Source organism: Dermacentor albipictus, unplaced genomic scaffold, assembly GCF_038994185.2.
Source record: "Dermacentor albipictus isolate Rhodes 1998 colony unplaced genomic scaffold, USDA_Dalb.pri_finalv2 scaffold_15, whole genome shotgun sequence".
NCBI classification, from domain to species: Eukaryota; Metazoa; Arthropoda; class Arachnida; order Ixodida; family Ixodidae; genus Dermacentor; species Dermacentor albipictus.
The window spans coordinates 75001-87500 of NW_027225569.1; the positions used below are offsets into that span (position 1 = coordinate 75001).

General features: G+C 57.0%; 2 protein-coding genes and 2 non-coding genes across 4 annotated transcripts; 1 reads left to right on the forward strand and 3 right to left on the reverse strand.

The window, feature by feature from the left end:
• Positions 1-2161: 2161 nt before the first annotated feature.
• On the reverse strand, positions 2162-3959 carry LOC139051868 (uncharacterized protein T26G10.4-like). The gene has a single exon (XM_070528901.1). It carries the CDS (start codon positions 3895-3897, stop codon positions 2620-2622), a length of 1278 nt encoding a protein of 425 aa, XP_070385002.1. The 5' UTR covers positions 3898-3959; the 3' UTR covers positions 2162-2619.
• On the reverse strand, positions 2269-2458 carry LOC139051913 (U2 spliceosomal RNA). Its single transcript, XR_011509598.1, has one exon. It is a non-coding gene; the product is annotated as a U2 spliceosomal RNA (small nuclear RNA).
• A 180-nt stretch (positions 3960-4139) lies between the features above and the next one.
• LOC139051883 (uncharacterized) lies at positions 4140-6195 on the reverse strand. The gene is made up of 2 exons (XM_070528919.1): positions 4226-6195; positions 4140-4158 (listed from the first exon to the last, which is right to left on the reverse strand). Exons 1-2 carry the CDS (start codon positions 6193-6195, stop codon positions 4140-4142), a joined length of 1989 nt encoding a protein of 662 aa, XP_070385020.1.
• Positions 6196-10387: 4192 nt separating this feature from the next.
• LOC135919074 (small subunit ribosomal RNA) lies at positions 10388-12202 on the forward strand. The gene has a single exon (XR_010569877.1). It is a non-coding gene; the product is annotated as a small subunit ribosomal RNA (ribosomal RNA).
• Positions 12203-12500: the final 298 nt, after the last annotated feature.

The following is a 12500-nucleotide window of genomic DNA, read 5'->3' on the forward strand; positions in this document are numbered from 1 at the left end:
AAAGTGTTCCGGTTTACATTCGGCAAATCGAAATGAACGGCTAAAATTAAGCTATCGTCTGGTTTCATGCGGGAGATCACGTGCGCACGCAAATTTCTTCGTACGGGAATTTTATGAAGTGAAGGCGGCTACAGATCATTTCCTTTGTCTAGTTCATGTTCGTAGGCGCAAATTGCAAACGTAATACTTGGAGGAACGTTTCCACTAATCTACAGGGGCTCTCTCATTTCTCCGATTGCTCGCAAACACATTGCATTGCTAGTCGTGACGCTTCACAGTGACGTTTCACCATGCCCGTCGAAGTTGATTACCAGTACCGCGCCAGCGTCGACCGGCCGGCGAAGCGACGAACTCAGCAGCGCATGCGCGAGGCCCTACAACACCCCAACCGAGCTACCCTGCTTATCGGAGAGAGCGAGTGCGCGTGAACGCGGGCTCGTCTGACGATCTGGATTAAAGAAAAAAAAAAAGTGTGTCCGAGATATTGACAAAGACAAGTGGTCGCTGTCGCTCTGAATCTTAGCGCGTTATAGAAAACGTGGGATGGCGGTGCTTCCTCGAGGGTCTAAAAGTACAATCTTCGAAGTAGCGCTCCCGGCGGAACGTGGAGCTAGCATCCTTCTTCTTGGAACGGTTTGCAATGGACTGCTTGAATGTGCCGAAAACGCGTCACGGGTCGCGTATAGAGCCAACGTTTGGCAAGAACGCGTCTAGCACAACCGATCGCGGTTGCGATAAGCCATCGTTGGTAGCGAAAAAAAGAAAGAAAGAAAAAAAAAACACCTACCCGCAGCTTGTAGCAGTAACCGTAAATGTGGTTCTAAATATAGGTTCGCTGGTCACTGAAACTTTCTCATAACGCACACCACTGTAGTCCAAAAAGAACAAAGCACGCACAATAGATATGATACAGCCGTCACCGCATGATTTCGCGTTTTCCTTATTGCATTACTTTCGTGGGCATGCGCGTTAGGGCCACGCAGGCCAGGAGGCAAGGGGGAAAAAAAATAAGAAATGATACGCGATCCTCAGCATTGACTTGGCTGATGTGGCACTCGCATTTATGTTCTTTACCTTAGGCGAGCGCAACGCGCCAACTGAACTCCAATTTCCCATAACGGAAATTCGTATTTGGCCATTTGGTTGTATTTTTGGCTGATGTTCGCGTTTTTCGCCCGAGCATGCGCTTCACTGCGCCGCTCGTTGCCCCTTCAATGCGGCTTCACTGCCCTGCAGGCGTGTTCTGCGTCAAGCCGAACCACCAGGCAAAAAGCCTGGGCGCCGCCATCTTGTTGAGAGCGGCGCCGGGGACACAATCGCGCCTAGCTCATTGAGTTTTCCCCCAAAACTGAACGAAATAGCCTTATTTAAATGAGAAAGATGCCACGAGTGCCGCAACGAAGGACCTTAAGGATTACCGAAGGGTAACTGAGGGCGACGCGACGAGCTTTGGAAAGAAGAATGATGGGTGTAGCGCTACGGGGGATAAGAATAGAGCAGATTCGGGGGGTGAGCGAACAAACGCGAGCTAATGACACCTTAGTTTAAACCAAGAAAAAGAAATGGGCGTGCGCAGGGCATGCAATGTGGGGGGAAGATCATCAATTAAGGGTTACCGACTGAATTCCAAGAGAAGGGAAGCGTAGCACGGGGTGGCGGAAATTTAGGAGGGCAGATTAGATTAGGAAGGGCGCAGGCACTAGACGGCGACCGTGACCGGGCTTACACGTGACCGGGGTGCTTGGAGAATTATGGGAGAGGTCTTTGCCCTGCAGTGGTCGTAGCCAGCAGGATGATGATGACGAAAAGGTAGCAACAGGTATTCATAACATACAGGTTGGAAAGCTGAGGCACCTCTGAACCCTTGAATATATTTCGCCACACTTGGCCATACGACAAGTTTGTTTTCGAGGCGCTCGGTCCCACTGCAGCGAAAATGTTGCCGGAAATCGGGCACTCCATTTTTGTTTCATAGGGAACCTTTCTTCCACTAGGGCAGCGGATTTTCGCAGGGCGAGCTTGCTGTCGTTTACGGATCAAAGCGATAGTGAACTCCAAAATGCAGTGTTGGCTTTGAGTGGGACTTACATTGATTGCAAAACCCACGGCTAATCACCCTTCCTCCCCCCCCCCCAAGTGGCTCATTACAGCAGACAATCGTTCAGAAACACCGGCATCGTTGCGTATAGTATGGGAATGGTGCGTGTCACGTGAGTGCTCGCTTCGAGCTTGTGTTCTTCATTTTGATTGAATGAAGTCTCACCTAAGTGAGCGGGGGCCGATCCCGGAGGTAGTGCAATACCGGGCCGACCTGCGGCGGAGGTGAAGCAGGCTTCAAGCACTCCGCCAACTTCCAAAAATAGGTTTAATATCGTGGGTCCATATAGAACCCGTATCAGATATTAAGCTGATAAGAACAGAGTTTTTTATTCATGCTAATTACAATACATCAAAAGATACGTGTTACGAAACCAAGGGGAAAACGAGTAAAAGGTGTATAATCTAAAAACGCAAACAAATGGCTAAAAAAACTAGTTAGTGGTGTTAGTAATAAAAGACTAAAACTGTAAAGGTGTAAAACAGTGCAAAAATGGCGCTTCTCTAAAAACATAAGATCGTCTAAGAGGTGCCGACATGGGCTCTAAAAATCTTTGTAGAGGCGCTTATTGTGTCGCTGATGCACAGGCGTTTGAGAGTCCGTAGGTATGACCTACTGCACAGCCTGCGCATCACCCGGTCGTTCCCCACATCCCAGCTGCCAAGGCAGCCGACGACCACCGCGTCCACCGTCACGCGCTGGAACCGCCGGAGGAGATGACGCTGTACAGGGGCGTACTTCTCCTCCTTAGCCTTCCGGGCGTCCTGGAACGCCTGCAGCCTGTTCTCGAAAGGGCAGCAGACGTCCAGGATGAGTGCCTCCTCTCCACGGGCCAGTACCAGGTCGGGCTTGAGTGATGTGTTGCCTACGACCTGGTTCTCCGCAATGACTGTAAACCGACCCAAAGCAGCCTTTTTTATTCTGGCGACGATGGTGTTATGACGCTCCGTCATGGCCCGGCTCTGCCGCATGCAGTGGCAAAGTACATGCGGCAGTGTCTCCTCCCCATACCCGCAGCGTCTGCATCTTTTATCCGCCGCGGGTGCCCAGAGTCTTGTGGCGTTGAGGGGGAGGAGATTTAGCCGGGCTCGATGAATGAAGCGCCAGTCGATGAAATGGGTGTAGCGGCCGGACCTCATGAAGTGGGTGTTTGCCGGGTCGGCCGCCACACACACCATCGCCTTGCCTTGGTTCGGTTTGTCTTGCAGAGATTGGTCCCTTTCGGTGGAGAGGAGCGCCCGGATGGTCTTGACCAGCTTGTGGCGGTTCCTCGCTGACACAGAGGCCTCCCCGCAGTTGATGCGGGCTCCATGCTCCAACAGCTCCCAGGCGACGGAGAGGCGACGGGAGGCTTTGCGGGCCTCCGTCCACACAGACTGGACCTGTGTGGACGTTTGCCGAAAGTCGCCCTCCGTCTCGCCTGAGAGGTAGGCCTCCATGTCCTCGGTGTTCGCGGGTCGTCTCAGCCGCCTTGACACTACGCCCTCGAGCTCTCCTGCTGCACGCTCCCGGACCTCCACGTCGGTCGACGTCAGTAGTTTGAAGGCTCCATCCACCCGACAGATGTCGCTGAGCTCCGCCGCAAGTGGGATCCCTGCACTGCCAGCCTGTGAGCTTCCGTACAAGTATTCATTGGAAGCTCTGGCTGGCACGTACAGGGTCTTCTTGATGAGCGGGCGGAGCTCCTCGTCCAGGCGTTGCCACTCTCCCTTGCTGGCAAGGCCCACCCGCATGGCAAAGTTGAGGGCTGGATACAAAAATGTTTTGATAGCATCCAGCCTCTGCCATGGGGCGAGCATAGAGGAGAGTAGCTTTCTGCCCAGGTGGATGGCCTCGTCGACCGTCGTCTCGTCCGGTAGCACCCTGAACCCCACTGGACGGCCCAGGAACTTGTGCCCCTGGAAGTCGCCAAGTGCCGGAATCGGGTCGCCACCCACGGTGAAAGAGGTGGGCCGTGTACCCACGGGGTGGCGACCAGACAGGTGTAGAGACCGGCACTTGGCGGCGTTGAGTCGCAGCCCGAGCCGGGCAGACAGGGCTGTTACACGGTCCAAGCGGCTCTGCAGGGTGGCGGGATCCGCGGCCAGCAGCGTCAGATCATCGGCGTAGGCAAGGATGTTGTGCTGCCTATCGCCTCCCTGTACTGCACGGATGACCGGGTCCACCACCAGGTTGAAAAGCAGGCCGCTCAGAGGACAGCCCTGTCTCAGCCCAGCTCCGATGGTGATTGGCTCCGTAATGCCAGCTGCTGCCACGACGCAGGTGGTGTTGGCGCGGTAGAGGTCTTCAACGATGGTAGCAAAGGCCTCCCCCGCGCCGGCGCCGCGGACAGCATCGACGAGGGCCTGATGGGCGACCGAGCCGAAAGCGTTGGCAAAATCGAGGAACCCCACGCACAGCTCCCCACCTCCTGTCCTAGCATCATCCAGGCGTCCCTGCAGCATGAAGTTGTGTTCAAACACCCCATCGTGCGGCAGGAAGCCCTTCTGACACCTGGACAGTACCGCATGGTCGCCCAACCACCTCTGCAGCCGGGTGGTGAGACACCCGGCATACAGTTTGGCGATCGTGCGACCAAGGGCAATGGGTCGCCAGTTTGTGGGGTCCTCGCGGTCGCCCTTCTTGTAGATCAGGATAGTCCTCGTCGACTTCCAGCTCAGGGGCGTGCGGCGGTATTGGAGGCATACGTTGTATACCGCCGCCAGGAACCTGCCCTCAGGGTCCACCTGCCTCCAGTGGTGGTACGTGAGGCGGTCCTCCCCTGGAGCTGTACTCTCGCATTTACGGAGCTTGGCTGCGACTTCTTCCGGTGTAAAGGGGCACAAGTCCAGTTCTTCGGTGGCTGGAAGCCTTGACCTCAGGATGCTGGTATCCACGGGTGTTGGTGACCAGAGGTTCGAATAGTGGTCCTGCAGTGCGTGGGGGTCAATCGGACAGAGCTGGGACGGGCCTTCAGTGATTAACCGCACTGCCCGGCGCCGGTTCCTTCTGTATAGAGTTTGTATCTGCTGGGGGTTGTCGGGGTTCACCTCGCGCCTCCGTGATTGGCGCGAGTCCCCGACTGGCAGCCGCAGGTGTTTGGTTGCGGCTGCAATGGCACGGTCAAGGATGTTTTCGAACCGTGCCCACTCCCCAGCAGACTCAGGCAACCGGCTCAATGCCCGCAGCTCTGCCGTTTCGTCCGCTAAGGTCCACGCACTGCCCTCTGGCCGTGTGGTACCAGCGTGTTCGTCCTGGGTCCCGAAGTCCTGGTTGCTTCCGTCGTGGTCCTGCACCTCTGCCCTGCCTGGGGAGAGCTCCTGCATGGCCGCCGGCTCGTGAACCTCGGAGACTGGTGCTCCCGGGCTGCCTCGGTTGGACGGCAGCGATGGCGTTGGAGAAGAGGAGGCCGAGGCCGCGGTCCGCCCTGACTGGTTTGGCGTCCGCGGAGAAGGTGCCTCGGCCGTCTCGCCATCGCTGCTGTGTCCAGGTGTTCCCCGAGGTGCCACGGGAGACGGCTCCTGGTCGGCGGCCTGCCCGGTTGCCACTGCTGGTGTTCCAGGAGGGTCCTCAGCGGGACCCTCGGTGCTGTCCTGCTCTGCTGCGGGGGTGCTGTCGCTGTCCTGCTCCGACGCACCAGTGGCAGCACCCGCGGCGAGATCACGCCTGGCCGCCAGTGCCGCCTCCCTCCTGTGCCACTGCTCGTGGTTGCCCAAGCCCCTCCTTGTGGGGAAGGACATTGGGCAACTGCCACACTGGTGTGGCAGGGCAGCAGGGGGGGCGGCAGTCAAGTTGGCTGCAGCCAGGCAGGCGTGAGAGGCTGGTCGAAGCCCTAGTGTCTCGCCGCAGATGGTGCACACGTTGATGGTGCGCCGGATCCTGGTGCCGTGTTCAAGTTCCAGGTGCCGCTGGAGGGACTGCCGCCGCGCTGTCCATTTGGCCGCGGCATAGGCAGCTCGGCAGCCCTCTTCGCAGCACCGGACCGTTTGGGGCACGGGAAAGAACACCGTGAGGGTGCCATCCTCACGGGCCGGCTGGCGTTCCTGCCCAGGGGTGATGGGGTCGCCATCGTCTTCAGAGATGTCATGGGCCGTGCGGCCGTGGCCCCCAGAGTCCATTGGATGGTCTTACCTTCCGGACCCGGCGGCTCTCCTCAAAGGAGGCCAGGTCCGGAGGCTAGGGGGCCACCAGGGGTGGCAGCTAGTGGGCCAGGCCCATGACAGACGATGGCGAAGGCAGGGGCCAGCCGGTTGTGCCCCAGCACAGCACCAGTCGAGACGGCAGGACCAGCAGGCACCCCGCAGGCAGGCAGCACCAAGCAGTGGTCAGGCCGAGCAGGGCAGGAGTCTCCGAGGGGCGGCAGGCAGCGCCAGGCAGCGGCAGGACCAGGAAGCGGGCCGGTGTGGGTCGTCCAGGGCTTTGATCTTAGCCAAAAGGCCGAGAAGCGATGTCTTTCACTTCACTCCATTGTACCACTGCCTTGTGGGTGCCCTGGCGACATTGGTAACCTCAGCAACAGCGTGGGCAATCTTATAAAACCCAGCCCGTCTAGAGACTCTATGCTCTCTATCTCGCGAATCAACTCGCGACGCCTCAGTCTTTCACTGTTAACGAAACGCCGTCGCGTAGAAACGAGACCCGAGCGCAAGCTTGTTTGCAAGGCAAAACCAACGAAGGCAACCTCGCAGAAAACGGAACAGGCGAGCGGAAAACACGCGCAAGGGGAATGCTTACTTCCGTCTGAATGCGACCGCTCAAGGCGGCTTTCTTTGAGGCCTTCGTTTCAAGCCCGTGCGCAAGTGTAATACACTACGCGCATTTCCCTCATTTCCTTTTATTTACCGCAAGGCCCACTGAAAGTTTTCATACGGCACAGGCCGGGACGGATTGCAACGTGTCGATTCGACCGCTAGAATTAGGTAGCGCGCCTCATGTACGAATGAAAGAGAATGAAAAAAGAAAAATAAATATAGAAAAGGCTGCGCACTCCTTCCAACCGGAAACATAGAGGGCAGGAAGATCGCCATGTGGAGCACAGGTGTTGTTAAAAAAAAAAGAAAGAAAGAAAGAAATAGCGCTACCCCATCATCTTTACCGTGTGCGTGTATACACACACACGCACACATATGCACGCGCACGCACGCGCGCGCGCGCACGCACACACACACACACACACACACACACACACACATATATACGCACACATGCTAGCATAGCTTAAGCACAGCTGGAAAGCTCAGCCTTGCGCAAGAAAAAAGGACCACGCCCTTTCTCAAGCCCCTTTGAAACATTTAATTGAGAAACATGAGTACAGCGAGGTCGTTCGAAACTGGCGCGAAAACGCATCCGCGCCATCTGTGTGCGGAACTAGGAAAACCTACGGCCTTCGCCATACAGAAAGAAAGGTAGATGGCGCGAGCTAACGCTCCGTTGCCTACTAAGAACGAGAGCTAGTGAATAATGGCAGAAACGTCTTGGGAAGAGAGAAAAAAACAACAACAACAACAAAAAAAAAGAAAGACACGCAAGTTGTTGGCTCGCGCAAGCATTCTATTTTACAGCGAGTAAAGAGCATAGCAACTTCTCACAAGAGCAGCAAGAAAGACAAGAAGAACGTGAGAGAGGGGGAGAAACAGGCGCGTTTCTTTGGAATGCAGAGCATGCTGCACACACTATGAAGTGCCAAAGAGACGGGGAAAGCAGATGGCGCGATTGTGTATGTCCTCAAAGCTTGAAAACAATTTCTAAACTACAAGGTGTGCCGAAGTCCGCCTACTCTCATCAGGTTGCTCCCGCCTCCAATTGCATTTAAATTAAAATTACAGTCGCCTCAGAGACAGAGAGAGAGAGAGAGAGAGAAAATGTGTACACTTGCTTCGCGCAGCTGCACCCGTTCAAATTTTACAGCAACAAGAGCACTCCCGCAGGCACAAAGTCCGCTGCCGCGTCCGCCGGGGCGGAATGCACTCGCTTCCGTAAATTGTCGTGCGGCAGACTGCTGCATCGTAGCACACCTGAAACCGCGCAGACGTCAGCGATCGCCGCGAGATCGCTGCGAGCGCTAAAGTCCGAAACCACGTCCGCCGGGGCGGCGGGAGCTCGATACCCCTTCACGAAACTTCTGCGTGTACACCGCCGCACGGCCACGGCGGAGTCGCTGGCATCCTGCGCGCAGTTGCATTGCGTCGCGCCGGGAATCGTTGAAGCCCCACGCAGACGTCGGCGTCGGCCCCGACCTGGCTGCGAGCGCTCGAAGAGACCAAGTCCGAAGCCACGTGAGCCGGGGCGGTGTGAGCGAGACCAAGTCCGAGACTACGTCAGCCGGGGCGGCGTGAGCGAGACCAAGTCCGAGACTACGTCAGCCGGGGCGTCGACTAAGTCCGAGACGACGTCAGCCGGGGCGTCGAGCACGCCGCGCGCGCTTTTCCCACTCTTACTCGAAAAATGGCGAAGGGGCCGCGCTAGCGTGCCTTGAATCGGTGAGCGGCGGTACCGCGGCGATCGCGAGAGCTCAAATCGGCCGTGCCAAGGCCAAATATTGGCGCTCGGCTCGGCGCAGTACGCCGCCTTGTCGCACGAGTACGGCCCCGTGGAGGTCTGGTCACTTATCGCTGCTCTTATAAGGGGCCGTACCGCCCTGGCCGACGTTGTACCGTAGTGCCGTTTTCGGCTTGCGCGTGTTCGTGGTGGTGTCCGCGCACCGCTCCGCACTCGAGAATCGTGCCCACGACGACGCGAGCGCTCGGAAGAGACGGAAATCCGAAACCACGTGAGCCGGGGCGGTGTGAGCGCGACTAAGTCCGAGACGACGTCAGCCGGGGCGGCGTGAGCGAGACTAAGTCCGAGACTACGTCAGCCGGGGCGTCGAGCACGCCGCGCGCGCTTTTCGCACTCTTACTCGAAAAATGGCGAAGGGGCCGCGCTAGCGTGCCTTGAATCGGTGAGCGGCGGTACCGCGGCGATCGCGAGAGCTCAAATCGGCCGTGCCAAGGCCAAATATTGGCGCTCGGCTCGGCGCAGTACGCCGCCTTGTCGCACGAGTACGGCCCCGTGGAGGTCTGGTCACTTATCGCTGCTCATATAAGGGGCCGTACCGCCCTGGCCGACGTTGTACCGTAGTGCCGTTTTCGGCTTGCGCGTGTTCGTGGTGGTGTCCGCGCACCGCTCCGCACTCGAGGATCGTGCCCACGACGACGCGAGCGCTCGGAAGAGACAGAAGTCCGAAACCACCTGAGCCGGGCCGCGGCGGGAGCTCGACGCCCGTCACGCAACTTTGGCGTACAAGCCACCGCACGGCCGCGACTGAGTCGTCGTCACCGTCCGGCTGGCTGCACTATAGCACGCCGGGAACCGGGAAAGAACCGCGCAGAGGTCGTCGTTTTGCCGCGACGTTGGCGCGAGCGCGCGAAGAGACAAAGTCCGAAACGGCGTCAGCCGGGGTGTCGAGCCCGCCGCCCGCGCCGGTCGCACTCGTGCTCGGAAACGGCGAAAGGGCCGCGCTAGCGTGTGGCCCCGTAGGGGCACAGAAAGGCGATTGTTCTGGAAACCGCGCTGTCCATAGGCGAGAGATTGCCGTTCGCGCATTCGGTCGACGCGCTGCGCTTTCACGACTTCGGCATTGCGCTGCCGACGTAAGCTTTCCATCTCGCTCGCGGCGCTGCGAGGCGGCACGATTTTCGCCAAACGCTCGTCGAAAGTGGCACGAGTACGGCCCCATGGAGATTTGGGAACTTATCGCTGCTATTATATGGGGGTCCCAGAGAGCAGTCGCCCCCAAAAGCGACCTGGGTGTTTGATATGCGGCGGGCTTCGTGCCCGTCAAGCGTGTCCCCGGTATCGCTCCCGTGGATCCCACAGCTGACGTCTGCAGCCTCATCCGCTTGATGCGTTAGGGGCTGGTTGTCGGACGACGCTTTCTCCACGATATCGAGTTGTGTTCCGCATCGTCCTCGGACGAGTCAAATGCGAAAGCGCCGAAGGCGCGGGCGTGACCCGTCGCCTGGCGGCTTTGCCGTCTCGGCTACGTTGCAAGTGTCGGTCGGTCCACCTGTGCTGCGGGCTCAAGAGAAACCGCAAGCCGTGATCGAGTCGACACAACCAGTCTATCGAGAATGTTGCGTGCTTCTTGCCGCGTGGCGATACCCGGCCCTTCGGGGAGGGCGCCGTAGCGAGCTCGAACGCCGTCGTCTCGGACTGTGCAAAGTGCTACTCTTTGCAAGAACGAAGCGTGCTGGGGCGCCTGAAGGTGGCCTCGGCATCGCAAAAACGGCGTCCGGCCTGCTTGACAGGCGGGACGCGCAGTTGAACGATTACCTGGTTGATCCTGCCAGTAATCATATGCTTGTCTCAAAGATTAAGCCATGCATGTCTAAGTACATGCCGAAATAAGGCGAAACCGCGAATGGCTCATTAAATCAGTTATGGTTCCTTAGATCGTTTCTTCCTACTTGGATAACTGTGGCAATTCTAGAGCTAATACATGCAGTGAGCCTGAAGCCCTTTGGGCGACGGGTGCTTTTATTAGACCAAGATCGATCGGGTTTCGGCCCGTATTGTGTGGTGACTCTGGATAACTTTGTGCTGATCGCATGGCCACGAGCCGGCGACGTTTCTTTCAAGTGTCTGCCTTATCAACTTTCGATGGTAGGTTACTTGCTTACCATGGTTGTTACGGGTAACGGAGAATCAGGGTTCGATTCCGGAGAGGGAGCCTGAGAAACGGCTACCACATCCAAGGAAGGCAGCAGGCGCGCAAATTACCCACTCCCGGCACGGGGAGGTAGTGACGAAAAATAACAATACGGGACTCTTTTGAGGCCCCGTAATTGAAATGAGTACACTCTAAATCCTTTAACGAGGATCAATTGGAGGGCAAGTCTGGTGCCAGCAGCCGCGGTAATTCCAGCTCCAATAGCGTATACTAAAGCTGCTGCGGTTAAAAAGCTCGTAGTTGGATCTCAGTTCCAGACGAGTAGTGCATCTACCCGATGCGACGGCTCGGACTGAACATCATGCCGGTCCTTTCTTGGTGCACTTCATTGTGTGCCTCGAGAAGGCCGGTGCTTTTACTTTGAAAAAATTAGAGTGCTCAACGCAGGCGAGTCGCCTGAATAAACTTGCATGGAATAATAGAACAAGACCTCGTTTCTGTTCTGTTGGTTTTTGGAATACGAGGTAATGATTAAGAGGGACAGACGGGGGCATTCGTATTGCGGCGCTAGAGGTGAAATTCTTGGACCGTCGCAAGACGAACTACTGCGAAAGCATTTGCCAAGAATGTTTTCTTTGATCAAGAACGAAAGTCAGAGGTTCGAAGGCGATCAGATACCGCCCTAGTTCTGACCATAAACGATGCCAAGCAGCGATCCGCCTGAGTTACTCAAATGACTCGGCGGGCAGCTTCCGGGAAACCAAAGTGTTTGGGTTCCAGGGGAAGTATGGTTGCAAAGCTGAAACTTAAAGGAATTGACGGAAGGGCACCACCAGGAGTGGAGCCTGCGGCTTAATTTGACTCAACACGGGAAAACTTACCCGGCCCGGACACTGGGAGGATTGACAGATTGAGAGCTCTTTCTTGATTCGGTGGATGGTGGTGCATGGCCGTTCTTAGTTGGTGGAGCGATTTGTCTGGTTAATTCCGATAACGAACGAGACTCTAGCCTATTAAATAGGTGCGGGGTTCCCAGCACCTTACAACCTTCTTAGAGGGACAAGCGGCTCCTAGCCGCACGAAACAGAGCAATAACAGGTCTGTGATGCCCTTAGATGTCCGGGGCCGCACGCGCGCTACACTGAAGGAAGCAGCGTGTCTTTATCCCTGTCTGAAAAGACTGGGTAACCCGTGGAACTTCTTTCGTGATTGGGATAGGGGCTTGCAATTGTTCCCCTTGAACGAGGAATTCCCAGTAAGCGCGAGTCATAAGCTCGCGTTGATTACGTCCCTGCCCTTTGTACACACCGCGCGTCGCTACTACCGATTGAATGATTTAGTGAGGTCTTCGGACCGATGTCCGGCGCGGCCTTTCGGTTGCGCCGGTCTGTTGGAAAGATGACCAAACTTGATCATTTAGAGGAAGTAAAAGTCGTAACAAGGTTTCCGTAGGTGAACCTGCGGAAGGATCATTACCGGATTGTTCGAGGGTGACGAGCGCCATTGTTTCTACCCCGTGTGGGTGAAGCAGCTCGCTGCGCCCGACGCTTTCCACCGCTGGCCCCGCTTGGACGCGGGGACGGCTATACCCGAACATGCCGGGGATTGCCCGAATTTCGAAGGGCGCCCCGTGCCAAATTTGTTGCGCCCAGTGGACGCCGGCTGCAACCTTGGACGGTTGGCTTGGCCGCGCCCGCGGGTAGAAACGCAGTAACGCACACTGGGTGGGCTTTCTGAAGTCCGCCTCGGCACTCTTGCGCGGAATGGGAGTAA

Bases quoted from the DNA above. Each gene is read 5' to 3' on its own strand.
- LOC139051868 (XM_070528901.1), bottom strand. From the start codon at position 3,897: ATGCTCGCCCCATGGCAGAGGCTGGATGCTATCAAAACATTTTTGTAT.
- LOC139051883 (XM_070528919.1), bottom strand. From the start codon at position 6,195: ATGGACTCTGGGGGCCACGGCCGCACGGCCCATGACATCTCTGAAGAC.